Source organism: Elephas maximus, chromosome 2 (genome assembly GCF_024166365.1).
Source record: "Elephas maximus indicus isolate mEleMax1 chromosome 2, mEleMax1 primary haplotype, whole genome shotgun sequence".
Classification (NCBI taxonomy): Eukaryota; Metazoa; Chordata; class Mammalia; order Proboscidea; family Elephantidae; genus Elephas; species Elephas maximus.
This window is the reverse complement of record NC_064820.1, coordinates 102,950,086-102,964,604: the sequence shown is the minus strand read 5'-3', so window position 1 is coordinate 102,964,604 and position 14,519 is coordinate 102,950,086. Positions and strand designations below refer to the sequence as shown.

Below are 14,519 nucleotides of genomic sequence, written 5' to 3'. Positions count from 1 at the left end.
AAATTATTCAGCATAAGACAGAACCTAAGCTGAGCACAGTCATAAAGTCCTTTTTGCAGCTGATTAGAAACCAGTGGGTTAGAGCTCTATCAGAAGATGACTTGCTTGGCAACTGTACCATGTGACTGTAGCTGCACGGTTATCTATGAGACCTTAATGTCACTTCCTTGACAGAAATGGAGCAAAGGCTTTAAGTGCTTCTAAAGGAATTTTTTTTTTAAAGGAATTTTCACTAACTGCTGGAAATTCAAGGGAATTCAAGGGAAATTCAAGGGGAATTACTAAAGGCATGAACCCGTGTTAATTGAAGAGCAATTTCTGATCCAAAAAAGCCAACTCCCAACTTTGAAGGTTTTTAACTGTCTTAAAAGCTGTGCTTCTCAAATGTTAAACAGCATGGAAATCACCTGAATCTTGTTAAAGTGAAGCCTGTGATTCAGGAGGATTAGGGTGGGAACTGAGATTCTGCATTTCTAAAAAACTGCCAGGTGACACACTGATTCTGCTGGTCTGTGGACCAGACTTTGAGTAGCAAAGACTTAAAGCTCTCATTACGGACTGGAACTGAGGGAAGCTCTTCCACGACGGCATCAGCACCAGGTGCTCACGTTTCTCTTCTCCACTAGAAGTGTGGGAATGCTGACGGTGTACTCCCACGGAACGGTCAGCAAACATGCACATGAACATAAACACGTCTGTTCTTTAACGTGAGAAGTGGAGGTATGGAAACAGGTATCATGTGGAGAGTGGAAAGCAGAGTTCAAGCTTGCATGTTACACCAATCACTGAGACAGTCTTCAGTTTCATAAAGTGGAACGCAAGAAATTAGGCCGCTGGCTTTGTAATGTAAGAAGTAAGGCAGTTTCCCCATTCCTCCTCAGTTAAGCCTTCAAAGTGTGATTTCATCTATACATGTGTGTGTATGTGTATTTTATATTTATATATATTTGTGTTACATTATAAAAGTAATATGTACTCATTATAAAATCGTCAAAGTATATTAAAAAAATTGAGACGTGTAAAAAGTAAAAAGTGAACATTATTTTTGACCAAATAGGGGTCTCATTAGACCTAAATATTCTACAACTTGCTTTCTTTGCTCAAAAATATATTATTGGCATCCCTTCATACCTTGCATATAGGTCTAACTCATTAATTTAATAGTTGCATAGTATTTCATAGCATGGCTGTATCATTATTTAATCAGTTTCCTATTGTTAAAACAGTTATCTCCAATTTTTTTCATTATAATAAATACTGCTGCAACGAACCTCCCATTCACATACACACACATACACTTAAGCATTTGTGCAATTATATTTGTAAGATAGATACCTCAAACTATAATTGCACAAATGCTTAAGTGTGTGTGTGTGTGTGTGTGTGTATAAATGGATGGGAGGTTTGTAAATGGTTTTCTTTGCATTGTAGAGTTGTGAATTCCTAGAATATTGGCGATTATATTCAGGCAATTAAAACAGATTCAAACCCAAATATAAATTATTTTTAATTAATAAAATAATAATAGGAAACATCTGAGTTTGTTGAAAATAGATTTAATTTTACATACCTCTATTTCTCCCAAATGTAAAGGTCCTCCTGAATCTGAAAAGGAATTGAATATTACATCTGGTCACTAGAAGATTTGATGTTTTGATGGTTTTGTGGTTAGTAAATAATACAAGGTTTCCACATGAAAAATAAAATCTTACGGTAACAGCGAATATCCATAGCATGATATTCTCCTTTGTGGTAGAAAATCACCACTTCTCGATCATGGACAACAGCTGTCATTCTTTTAGATTTTTTAATGTCATCTTCTCTGCCAACACATACAGAAGAATCTTCCTTCTTTTCAGGATTTTGTACAGAGATGGTGGGGTCCATGCTAGTTGAAAACAACAACAAATGAATGTTGTGAGTGGCCTTCGTTAGTTTGGCTACAACTTAATCCAGAGAGATAATCATAACTCTGGATTTCTAAGACTAATGTATTTTTCTGTAGCTGTATAAAATAATACATTCATAAATACTGGATGTAATCAGTCAATATACTGAGTTAGAGACTGCCAAAATTAGGAAGGACTCCCCACTCTGAAGCTAGACTAAAAAAAAAAAAAAATTTTAGTGCTTAAGATGGAAATTTCAGAACTCTCAGATGCAGAGGCTGAAGTTTCACTATCTTTTTATTCCCTATCAAACTCAATGCTAAACCAAAGGGGGAAAAAAATCATTGCTGTCAAGTTGATTTCGACTCCTGGCAACCCAATAGGATAGAGCAGAACTGCCCCATAGGGTTTCCGAGGAGCGCCCGGTGGATTTGAACCACTGACTTTTGGTTAGCAGCCGTAGCTCTTAGCCACTATGCCACCAGGGTTTCCTCAACACTAAACAGTATCCAGTTATTATCCACATCATTTTCAGCCTTATGCTGAAGTTGGGATTCTTTGACAGTCTTCGTAAGCTCGGACCCCATGTAGAGGATTTTCCTGAGGTCTCCCATATGGGGGCATTTAATTTTTTTTTATGATAGTTTTTGAATAAAGCTGTATACCCTGTCTCGGCAAGAATGTCTATATATTTATTCTTTCTCCACTCCTAACTTTAAATCTATCCTGATATTCCTGATCTCCTTCCATTAGCGACAGGAGTTATCCCAAAGTTTCTGAAAGTATTTGTTTTCATCCCTATCTTAGATAGAGATTGTGACAGTTTTGACTATAACTTTCAAAGGGTTGAACAAAAAAGGAGAGCTCTCTCCCCCAGGCAAGAGCATATTTTGAATCTTTGCATGCAATAAGAGAAAAATAATAAGATACAAACAGGCCAGTCATAGGGTTTTGCTTTTTATTTCCTAAAAATTATATTATTGGATATCCCTGCATGGTTTCTGCCCTATGCTGGAGAATGGGAATATTCAAGCATCTGGACAATGTCCAGCCTCACAACTAGTATGAAATAAGCTCACTCTACAGCAGAAAGGTTGCCTGCACACAGGTGAGATCCTGTGTGCACCTAGACCAGTCTCTTCAAGCAGGGCTACTTCAATTCCTTTATTGTTTGACAAAAATTAAAGGTTTATGACAGATGGCAGAAAATTAAATGCTCACAGTAACATCTAATGACAACTTTTATATCTGGGACACTGATGGACAAATTTCTCTTTAGTCTATTTAGGGAGGCATAGATGTTTGAGGAGGAGTTCTGGTGGCACAGTGGTTCAGCGCTTGTCTGCTAACTGAAAGGTCGATGGTTCTGAGCCACTAGAGGCTCTGTGGAAGAAAAGATGTGGCAATCTGTTCCCATAAAGATTACAGCCTATGTGGGGACCATGGTCTCAGGAAACATCTAGCTCAAATGGTATAACATAGTTTATAAAGAAAGTGTTCTACATTCTAGTTTGATGAGTAATGTCTGGGGTCTTAAAAGCCTGTGAGTGGCCATCTTGGATACTCCACTGGTCTCACCCTTTGGGAGCAAGGAAGAATGGAGAAAACTAAAGATACAAGGGAGAGATTAGTCCAAAGGACTAATGGACCACATCTACCATGGCCTCCAGCAGACTGAGTCCAGCACAACTAGATGGTTCCTGCCTACCACCACTGACTGCTCTGACGGGGATCATGATAGAGGGTTCCAGACAGAGCTGAAGAACAATGGAGAACAAAATTCTAACTCAAAAAGAAAGACCAGACTTGCTGACCTGACAAGAGACTAGAGAAACCCTGAGAGTATGGCCCCCGGACACCCTTTCGGCTCAGTAATGAAGTCACTACTGAGGTTCACCCTTCAGCCAAAGATTGAACAGGCCCATGGAACAAAACAAGACTAAAGGGCACACCAGCCCAGGGGCAAGGACTAGAAGGCAGGAGGGAACTGGAAAGCTGGTAATAGGGAACCCAAGGTTGAGACGGGAGAGCGGTGACATGTCATGGGGGTGGTAACCAATGTCATAAAACAATTTGTACTGTTTAATGAGAAACTAGTTTGTTCTGTAAACCTTCATCTAAAGTACAATTTAAAAAAAAAAAAAAAGAGAAAGATTACAGCCTAGGAAATCCTATGGGGAAGTTCTACTCTGTCCTATAAGGTGACTATGAGTCGAAATAGACTCGATGGCATACAACAACAACAAGAGGTGTTTGAAAAGAGCACACAGACAAAATTATCAAGGAATGTCTACTGACAATAATCTTTAGCACAGCAGAATTATAAATCAAAAAGAAAACTTTCAACAATGGATCTTCAGATTCTCTTTCTACAAACTTCTCCCTCCTCATTACAGTTAATCATTCGATAAATATTTTCTGAATACCCACGTACTCCCTGGCACTTCAGGAGGTAAGATAGGCAAGGTATCTGCTCTCCCAGAGATTATATTCCAGTTGATAAAATAGATAATAAGAAAGCAAGTATATAAATAATTATATACTGTGTTAAGAGTCATGAAATAAGCTGAATAACATGAGAAAGAGTAACAGAGAAAGGCCATTTTGCAAAGAGTGGGCTTGGAAAATGACAGTTGAGCTGAAACCCAAAAAACGCACATGAACTAGACGGGCTAAGAGCTGGGGGAAGGAGTATTTTAGGCTGAAGGAACAGCAAATACAAAAACCTGTAGAAAAGCCTCTTTAATCTGAGGAACAGAAAAGAGACTGGGGCATAATGAGCATGGGGAGTGGTAGGAGATTAGGTAGGCAGGAGCCAGTTGTGCAGTGTTGTGGGTAGATTTTATTCTCAAAGAAATGGAAGGCACTGAGAGGTGTAAGGCAAGGAAGAGCGACTGTTTTTAAAGGTCACCCTGGCTGTGTGCACAATGAACTGCAGCAGAGCAAGACTGGAAGCACAGATATCAGAAAGCTATTACAGTGGCCCATGGGAGACAAAATGGTGGCTTGGACCAGGTTGAGTCTGCAGGTGGAGAAAAAGTAGCAATAACAACAATAATAATAGCAGTAGCTACATTTATATGGTGCTTACTACATGTCAGGCACTGTTTTAAGACTTTATATTTATTTCATTTATTAACTCATTTAATCTCCCAACATAGTACTACAAAGAATGTACTAATATTATCTTAATTTTACAATGAGGGAACTGAGGCACAGAGAGGTGATTTACTAGAATGAAGGAGTGGCAGAGAAAGAAAAAAGGATGGCTCCCAGGTTTTAGGTTTGTGCAAGTAGGCAGACTGTTATGCCAATGACTGTGATGGGAAAGACTGAGAAAGGTATTTTTGCAGGGATGCAAAATCAAGAGCTAGCTGCATTATGCACATGTTGAGTTTGAGGTGCGTAAGAGATTCAAGTGGAGCTACCAAGTCAGCAGTCAGATATTTAAGGTTGGAGTTGAGAGTCACTAGAGAGAGAAATTTGGGAGTTTCCAAGTTAGTGGAATTCAGTGGAATAACCCAGAGTGGGAGTGTAGATAGAAAACAGGGTCCAGGATAACTCCTGGAGCAAATCAACATTTAGAAGCCTGACAACAAGCCAAAGAGAAGCAAGACCAGTAGACTGTTCCAATCTGTTGCTAACCAAGTGACATTCATTCACTACACTCTATTCCATATTCTCCTGGAATTGCAAAAAAGTAGTAATCCATCAAAAAAGGTAGGCAAAGAGGTAATAGTCTGTGTTTTACACAACAAATGATACATGAAGAAAACCTGGGCTTCCTAGGTTTGGTTGTCCCCAAAACTTTGGTGGTTCCACAGAGAGCTGGGACTACCCTGTACCTCTCTCTCCTTGTAAACTCACTTATCCACTCTTCTAGAAATCAAATACCAGTTAGCATCCAAGCAAGAGATAACATCCAGAATGTAACCATTATTACTCTGTTTACCCCATCTTTTTAAAGTTCGTCTCCTATCATACTCTTTAATATCCTTTTGGTCAAATATAGAAATTAAAAAGTGAGAAAAAACCAAGATCTGAGAAATCTCTAAATATTGTTCATAGGGACAGGCACAAGGGTCAACTCTACCTAGGTCTGACTTAGTCCTTGAGACAAAATAATGATTCATACACACCTTTGTGTAACATTTAATAAGCATTCTTCAAAATTCAATGTGATGCATACAATCAGCCTTAAAAACGGCACGTGTTGTGTGTATTTTCAACTCAAAATAACTATTTGGTCATCTTGCCATGTCTCAATAGTTTTTATGTCCATCACAACCCTTCTAAAACAAAACGTGACAACAATTTTTCTCAAGGTTCTTCTAAAGGTAATTCTTCAAAGTTTTACTTTTTCATTTTGAAACATTTTCATTTTAATAAAATTTCATCATTTTATGGATTTCTGTAATCAGAGTGGGGAACTACAAAAAGGTCCAGATAACTTGAAGTATTCAGTCCTGTCTTATGTAACATAAGGAATTACAAATGGAAAAGGAAAGGAAGTGAATGAAAGTGATGGCTCATGTTAGTTGTAGAGACCTAGCTACCGTCAAACATTAGGAAGTTTGGTATGGAATGCTCAGGATATTAAACTCATATTTAAAAAAAAAAAAAACCTCATTGCCCTCCAGTCAATTCCAATTCATAGCAACTTTATATTGTTACAGAGGAGGACTGCTTCCTAGTGTTTTCTTGGCTGTAATCTTTACACAAGCAGATGGCCAAGCCTTTCTTCGACAGCCTGGCCGGTTGAGTTTGAGTCACCAACCTTTAAGTTAGTAATTAAATGCAAACCATTTTCATCACCCCGGGACCTTATTTTTGTTGTTAGGTGCCATTGAGTCAATTTCAACTCAGAGTGACCCCATGTAATAGAGTAGAACTGCCCCATGGGGTTTTCTAGGCTTTTTTAATCTTTATAGGCACAGATGGCCAAATCTTTCTCCCAGGGAGCTGCTGGGTGGGTTAAAATTGCCAACCTTTTGGTTACCAATCGAGTGCTTAACCTTTGCACCACCAGGGGCCCAAAGATCTTAATTACTTGTCTATATATAAGAAAATCACAAATCACATGTCAACTTCAAGTAAGTATTCTAGTTTTAGGGGAATGAACTTTCACAATTTACACCCTCTTCAAATATAGTAATACTGTCATATTTTATAGGAGGTTATACAGGATGACAATGTACCTTTCCTTAATCAATAGGAACCTGCCATTTCAATTTCACTCAAGTCTTTATTGTTTCATATACAAAACACACACAATTTCTTTAAAAGGCACCCTTGGATCTTATGTACCTAGCTTAGAACAAACTATGGACCCACTGTCCTCCCAACAAAAGGGGAAATTTGTTACATGGCAGTGCCAGTGGCTTTAGGCCTTCTGCAGGGAATCTTCCCTATGGCCTCTCTAAATACTTATTTAATCCTGTTTGATCAGTTAGAAGCTTTAAAATGTTAGGAGGAAAAGAGCGTGGCTCTTTATAAAACAGAAATTGTTTTTCAGAAATAAAACCTCTGTGTGAGTGCATGAGGAGTAAGCTTTAGAAAAAAGGAATGTATAGGCTACTATTTTGAGAGGGGTGGTGCTACTGGTTAAGAGTTTGACTACTAACCAAAGGGTTAGTGGTTCAAAACCACCCAGAGGTTCCTCAGAAAGAAAGGCCTGGCGATCTGCTTTCAAGGTTATGGGACAGGTCACAGCCTTATGGAGCAGCTCTACTCTGCACATGTGGGGTCATCGTGAATTGAAATTGACTTGATAGCAACAGTTTGGTTTGGTTTATTTTGAGGGGTGTAGTTCAGAGCCACATAGAAGACAGGTATCTCTAGATGTCATGTATAAGCCAGGGCTCCAAAACTGAGATGTAGGTAGAGACTTGTGTGTGTCTGTGAGAGAGAGACGGGCCGTATGTTGAGTTGATAGAAGAGGTAGAGGCTTTGAATTCAATGTGTAAACCAAACGCATTGCAGTTGAGTTAATTCCAACTCATAGCGACCCTATAGGACAGAGTAGAACTGCCCCATAGGGTTTCCAAGGAGCTCTGATGGATTTGAACTGCCCATCTTTTGGTTAGCAGCCAAACTCTTAGCCGCTGAGCCACCGGCTCCATATAAAAGAAAGAATTATACAAATCAAGCTTGGAAAGTTATAGGAATGTCAATTTGTATTCTGAAGTTTGTACTGTTAACTCTTGCTGTAACTCATCTGGTTACCTGTAAAGAAGACCAAGGCCATGTTTTTCTGGGTTAGCCATGGCTGATGGGAGGCTGGGATACTGTCTCTCTAAAGTCTTCTGGTTTTCCTTGATTCTGGCAGCTACTCAAAGTATACAAAAGTGCTCAAGTGGTAGTATTTACCTCCACAGTGTTGGGCATGCAGCCTTTATCTCACTTTGTGACAGAAATGGCTAAGGGGTAGTATGATAAGAATGTAAACAGACAAATGAGCTGAAAGAGAAGGAAATAGGCTGAAGAAAAAGAAAGGAAAGAAATATGAAATTTGCAACACATATAACTGACAAAGCTTAAAGATCCAGAATAGATGAAGAACTCCTATAGATCAATACCACCACCCATCCATCAGTCTATTGTACTATTGTGGCTTGCATGTTGCTGTGATGCTGGAAGCTATCCACCAGTGTTTCAAATACCAGCAGGGTCACCCATGGTAGACAGGTTTTAGCAGAGCTTCCAGACTAAGACAGACTAGGAAGAAAGGCCTGGTGATCTACTTCCAAGAATTAACCAGTGAAAACCTTATGGATCACAGCAGAATATTGTCCAGTCGACCTGCTTGCATTGGGCACATCATCAGGAGGGCTCACTCACTGGAACAGGTCATCCATCATGTTTGGTGAAGTAGAGGGCTGATGAGGGAGACCCTCAGTGAGATGGATTGCCACAACAGCCACAATAGACTTGAACATGCTGGCAATCATGAGGATGAAACGGGCAACATTTCATTCTGTTATACACAAGGTCACTGTGAGTCAGAGTCTACTCTACAGCAGCTATCTACCTATCTATAGATGAACACAAAAGTGCCAAATAACTATAGGAAAACGGGCAAAAGACAAGAACAAACAAAAGATGAAGAAATCTGGATAGCCAATAATCACATGTAAAGATGCTTAACTGCATTAGTAGGAAAATGCAAAGTGAATGCAAAGCAAAGCCGCACACAGGGTATTATTTTCCACCCACCGGACCGGCAAAAAATTACACCAAGTGTTGGCGAGGATGAGGAACATCTGCTAGTGATGACATAAATTAGTGCTACCACAGTTTGGCATTACCTAGCAAAGTTGAACATTCATGACCCAACAATCCCAACTTAGGTATATTCCATAGAGAAACGTGCACAGGTACAACAGGGCACATGCACAAGAATGGTTAGAAGAGTAAAATACTAGAAAAAATCTAAAAACCCAACATTAGAATGGATAATCTGTATATATTGATTCAATGGGATGCTTCATAGCAGTGAAAAGTAAATGGCCACATCAAGTTGGATTAATTTCAAAAAAGGACAAAAAATAGAAACAATTGACTATGCCTACATTTTTGTCAAGTGCAAAACAGGCATAATAATGTATTCATGAACACATCTATACATACGTACAGGGTATATCTACAAAGAAAAGCAAGGAGGACAATAAACACAAATATATCTCTCAAAACATTATATATAATTCTTATATTTAAAATTACTCTTTCAATACTTAATTGTATCCCATTTTATATTTATGTAGCAAATGACCCAAATCCCAAGGGGACGAAATGACACTTTCTATCCTCAGAGAATGTGCCTGTGCATAGACTGTGAATGAACTGAGAATTTTGTACAGTTCACTTCAAAACTTGGCACTAGAGGATGTAAGGGAATAGTTCTCTTATTTTTTTTCCAGGCAAAAACTATAAAAGAAATACTGGTATCAAGCAGGTAATAAAAATATATGAGATGTGGACTAACATCAAAAGTTAATTAAGTTCTCTGATGAATCCACAAAACATCTCATAACATGGATGAATATGGAAGGCATTATGCTGAATGAAATTAGTCACAGAATGACAAATATTGTATGACACCGCTATTACAAGAACCCAAGAAAAGGTTTAAACACAGAAGAAAACATTCCTTGATGGTTATGAGGGCGGGGAGAGAGGGAGAGAGGTATTCACTAACTAGATAAAAAAAAAACTAGATAGTAGACAAGAATTATCTTAGATGAAGAGAAGGACAACACAAAATACAGGAGAAGTCAGCACAACTGAACTAAACAAAAAGCTAAGAAGTTTCCTGAATACAACCAAATACTTCGAGGGACAGAGTAGCAAGGCTGGGGTTCTGGAGACCATAGTTTCAGGGGACACCTAGGTCAATTGGCATAACAAAGTTTATTAAGAAAATGTTCTGCATCCCACTTTGGTGAGTGGCATCTGGGGTCTTAAAAGCTAGCGAGCGGCCATCTAAGATGCATCAGTTGGCCCCAGCCCACCTGGAACAAAGGAAAATGAACAACAAAGGCACAGAAAAGGCCACATGAACCAGAGACTCCATCAGCCTGAGACCAGAGGAACTAGACAGTGCACAGCTACCACCAGTGACTACCCTGACAGGGAACACAACAGAGAGTCCCTGATGGAGCAGGAGAAAAGTGGAGTGCAGAACTCAGATTGTAGTAAAAAGACCAGACTTAATGGTCTGACTGAGACCAGAGGAACCACGGAAGACATGGCCCCCGGACTCTCTGCTAACCCAGAACTAAAACAATTCCTGAAGCCAACTCTTCAGACAAGATTAGACTGCACTATAAGACATAAAATGATCCTCATGAGGAGCGTTTCTTAGTTCAAGTAGATTAAAAAAAAAAAAAAAAACCCAAACCATACCTGTTGCTGTCGAGTCATTTCCGACTCATGGCGACCCTATCGGTCAGAGGAGAACTGCCCCATAGTTTCCAAGGAGTGCCTGATGGATTTGAACTGCTGACCTTTTTGGTTAGCAACTGTAGCACTTAACCTCTACACCTCCAGGGTTTCTGTTCAAGTAGATACATGAGACTAAATGTGCAGCTTCTCTTCGGAGGAGAGATGAGAAGGCAGAAAGGGACAGGAGCCGGCTGAATGGACATGGGAAACCAGGGTGGAAAGGAGGAGTGTGCTGTCACATTAGAGAGTGCAGCTAGGGTCACATAACAATTTGTATATAAATTTCTGTATGAGAAACTAACTTGAGCTATAAACTTTTACTTAAAGCATAATAAAAAAAATTAAGTGGAAAAAAAAGATTAGACTGGTCTGTAAGACATAAAATGATACTCGAGCAGAGTGTGCTTCCTAGCTCAAGTAGATATGTAAGACTAAATGGGCAGCTCCTGTTCAGAAGTGAGGTGAGAAGGCAGAGGGGGACAGGAGCTGGATGAATGGACACGGGAAATCCAGGGTGGGAAGGATGGGTGTGCTGTCACATTATAGGATGAGCAACTAGGGTCACGTAACAATGTATGTACATTTTTGTATAAGAAACTAACTTGAACTGTAAACTTTCACTTAAAACACAATTAAAAAAAATTTTATTACATTCTCCCCTGATTTCCAAATACATGAGAACCAAACATAGTCCTCCCTCAAATTTCAGTCTCTTTAACCAGTCTGCCTTCAACCAAGAAAAACCGTTGTGAACTTTGCAAGGGCTGATAAGAGGAGCAGAGAAGGCTGAGGCTAAATGATAAAGGTTTCAGAGAATTATGATTACAGCCTTACATTTTGCTTAGGAAAGTATTATTTTATCCTTCATATAATTGTTCCCTCTATGCGTCATAAATGGTACTATTCATTCATGATATCTGGTGACCATTTATATTTAACATCCATATTATTCTTAATGAAATATTGTGAATATCATGGTCCATTCAGACAACAGTAACAGAGTCCATGGTATTGTTCATCTAAATTCCTGTAATTTTGATGACTATTCATACTCCCACACATTGCCTCTATCTTGAGTCTACTTTAAAATAGTAGAATCACAGCAGAATAAAAGAAAGTGAAAAATTAAACGACTTACCCAGTTTGGGGGCTAGATGAAGAAAATATCCTTCTGAGAAACATAGCCACTTTGTTCCATAGTTCTCTTCAAGAATTTCCCACCCCCTGCATAAAGTTAGGTCTCTAACAGTGCTTACTTTATATAAAAAGACACATTAGCTAAATGGATTCTCAGTCCCTATTAGATATCTTTCAGACATAGGGAATACATGAGGAAGAATTTTAAAAATCTATTTTAACACAATCACATTTCTATCAGACATTAGCAACAAAGGAGACATGATCAAAGTGGGAGAATTAAAGGTACTTACTTGTTACAACTCTTGAGCACCGACTAAGGGGCTTTTGCTACATCTGGGGACTTGACCTGCGCATTATCAGAATGACTAGAATGTGAGTACTTCGTCTCATGTACTTTGGACATGTTATCAGGAGGGACCAGTCCCTGGAGAAGGACATCATGCTTGGTAAAGCAGAGGGTCAGTGAAACAGAGGGAGACTCTCAATGAGGTGGACTGATACAGTGGCTACAACAATGGGCTTGAGCATAGCAAGGATTGTGAGGATGGCGCAGGACTGGACAGTGTTTCCTTCTATTGTACATAGGGTTGCTATGAGTCGGAACTGAGTGGAAGGCACCTAACAGCAACAACTACAGGGTGTCACCCTTGCTTATAGCTTCAAGGAAGAAAGACGAATGCCTTTGCTTATAGTTTTGTATTTCTTTAGAAGACAGAATAATAGATAAAACCAGCTAACCCTGGTGGCGCAGCGGGTAAGTGCTACAGCTGCTAACCAAGAGGTTGGCAGTTCAAATCCGCCAGGTGCTCCTTGGAAACTCTGTGGGGCAGTTCTACTCAACCCTATAGGCTCGCTATGAGTCGGAATTGACTTGACAGCAGTGGGTTTGGTTGGTTTGGTTATCCTCCAGTGGGTGCCTTCTGCTTGAACACTGTGGATACATAACCTCATTAAGGCTCACAAAATCACCAAGGGGCAGGTGTTATACCTTTTTTCCAAAGGCTCAAGGAGGTTAAAAATCTTGCCCGAACTCAAAAAGAAGCAGAATCAAAATTCAAACCCAGATCTCATGGGTGTAAATTGGGTAAATGTTGATATATAAATCCTAACATTTTACCTAGGTAGCATCCATATAAAAATATGTAGCTGCAAGTAAACTTCAGTCATGTGTTGTTTAACATCCACTATACGTTCTATGAAATAAAACATGTAATTTGGACATTGTGCAAACACCATATTATATACAGGCAGTCCATGAACTTCCTACTTACCTACAACCCACAGTTACAAACCAACCCCCATAAAGCCTATTATATTAAAACCTTATGGGAGGGGGTTGGAGGAGGTGACTGCTTAGGCCACAGCCACAGCAAGTGACAGCCGGGGCGGCCAGGGCTGCCGGGGCTGGGGCAGCAGCCAGTGAGGCTTGCCCGCCGACCCACCCAGTGACCTTCCCTGCCTCAGTAGGGGGTGTAGGCCCCTGAGCCCCTGACGGTGCCCAGTGGCTGTAGGAGGCAACCCAATCCTCTGGTGAAGAAGCTCGATGAGTGCTGCCTTAAGCACTGTGCACATGGGAAACTAGAAGACTCCAAAATTGTAATGCACCATAAATTAATGTATGCTGCTCTAGAGAGGGTGCTGAGTGATACCGAGACGATCTTAGAAGAGAACATTCAAGATAAAGATGTCTTATTACTGATAAAAAAGAGAGTCCAAGCTCCACTTCCAAAGATGGCTGATGTTTCTGTAGAAGAAAAGAAAAAACAAGAACAGAAAGCCCCAGAAATGCTATATTCTAAGCAACAGCCAACCTGCCCTCCTACAACATGGACTGGGCGTGCCCAGACCAACATGCGTGACTTCCAGTCAGAACTTTGGAAAATCTTGGTATCTCCCATTGAGGTGGCACAAAAATTGCTGGCGCTGAACCCAGTACTGTTGAATGATTTAAGAAGACAAATGCCATGCTGGACCAGGACGAGGAGTGAGTGGAGGGAGCTGCCCTTCAGCAGCTAACGGAGACCAGAGCCTAGAAGGCCTGTGGCTGAACCACGTGTCAGTGACTCAGGCCATGGAGTGGCTCATTGAGCACGCAGAAGACCCAACCGTAGACACACCTCTTCCGGGCCAGACCTCGAAGTCTTCAAGAAGATTTGAAAGGAAGGAAAAGGGAATTCCAGGCGGAAGCACGGCTGTCATTTCCCTGATGGAGATAGGGCTCAATGAGAAGGTGATCTATGCCTTCCGACTGAACAACAACCAGCGGAACTCTGCCTGCCAGTGGCTGTCAGGAGACTGGAAGCCCTCCCCTGAGGAGCTAGACAAGGGCATGGACCCCCGACAGCCCCCCATTCCAAGCCATCTTGGACAACACCAGGGTGTAGTTGGGTCTGACCAACCCTAAGATGCTACTAGCATTTGAAGATATGCTGGAGAACCCGCTCAACAGCATGCAGAGGATGATGACACAAGACAGGGCCTGTCATGCTGCAGATCTCCAGGATCTCCAGATTGTGAATCGCATGTAGTGCCCGCCTTGCTGCTCCC

The 14,519-nt window shown here is 40.4% G+C and overlaps 1 protein-coding gene and 1 pseudogene across 5 annotated transcripts in view; one reads left to right on the top strand and one right to left on the bottom strand.

The window, feature by feature from the left end:
* RFESD (Rieske Fe-S domain containing) overlaps nt 1–14,519 on the bottom strand; it is a 33,016-nt gene that overhangs the window by 12,342 nt on the left and 6,155 nt on the right. For 4 of the 5 annotated variants that reach the window (XM_049868461.1, XM_049868471.1, XM_049868445.1 and 1 more), the window contains 2 exons: nt 1,713–1,888; nt 1,571–1,605 (listed from right to left, as the gene is read on the bottom strand). In XM_049868461.1, the coding sequence (XP_049724418.1) occupies nt 1,571–1,605; nt 1,713–1,887 (210 nt within the window). In that variant the 5' untranslated portion in view covers nt 1,888. Of the gene's footprint in view, nt 1–1,570; nt 1,606–1,712; nt 1,908–14,519 lie in introns of those variants that run through there. The other variant, XM_049868479.1, reaches the window with a different exon arrangement.
* Nucleotides 5,203–14,489, top strand: LOC126066728 (ubiquitin-associated domain-containing protein 1-like; annotated as a pseudogene).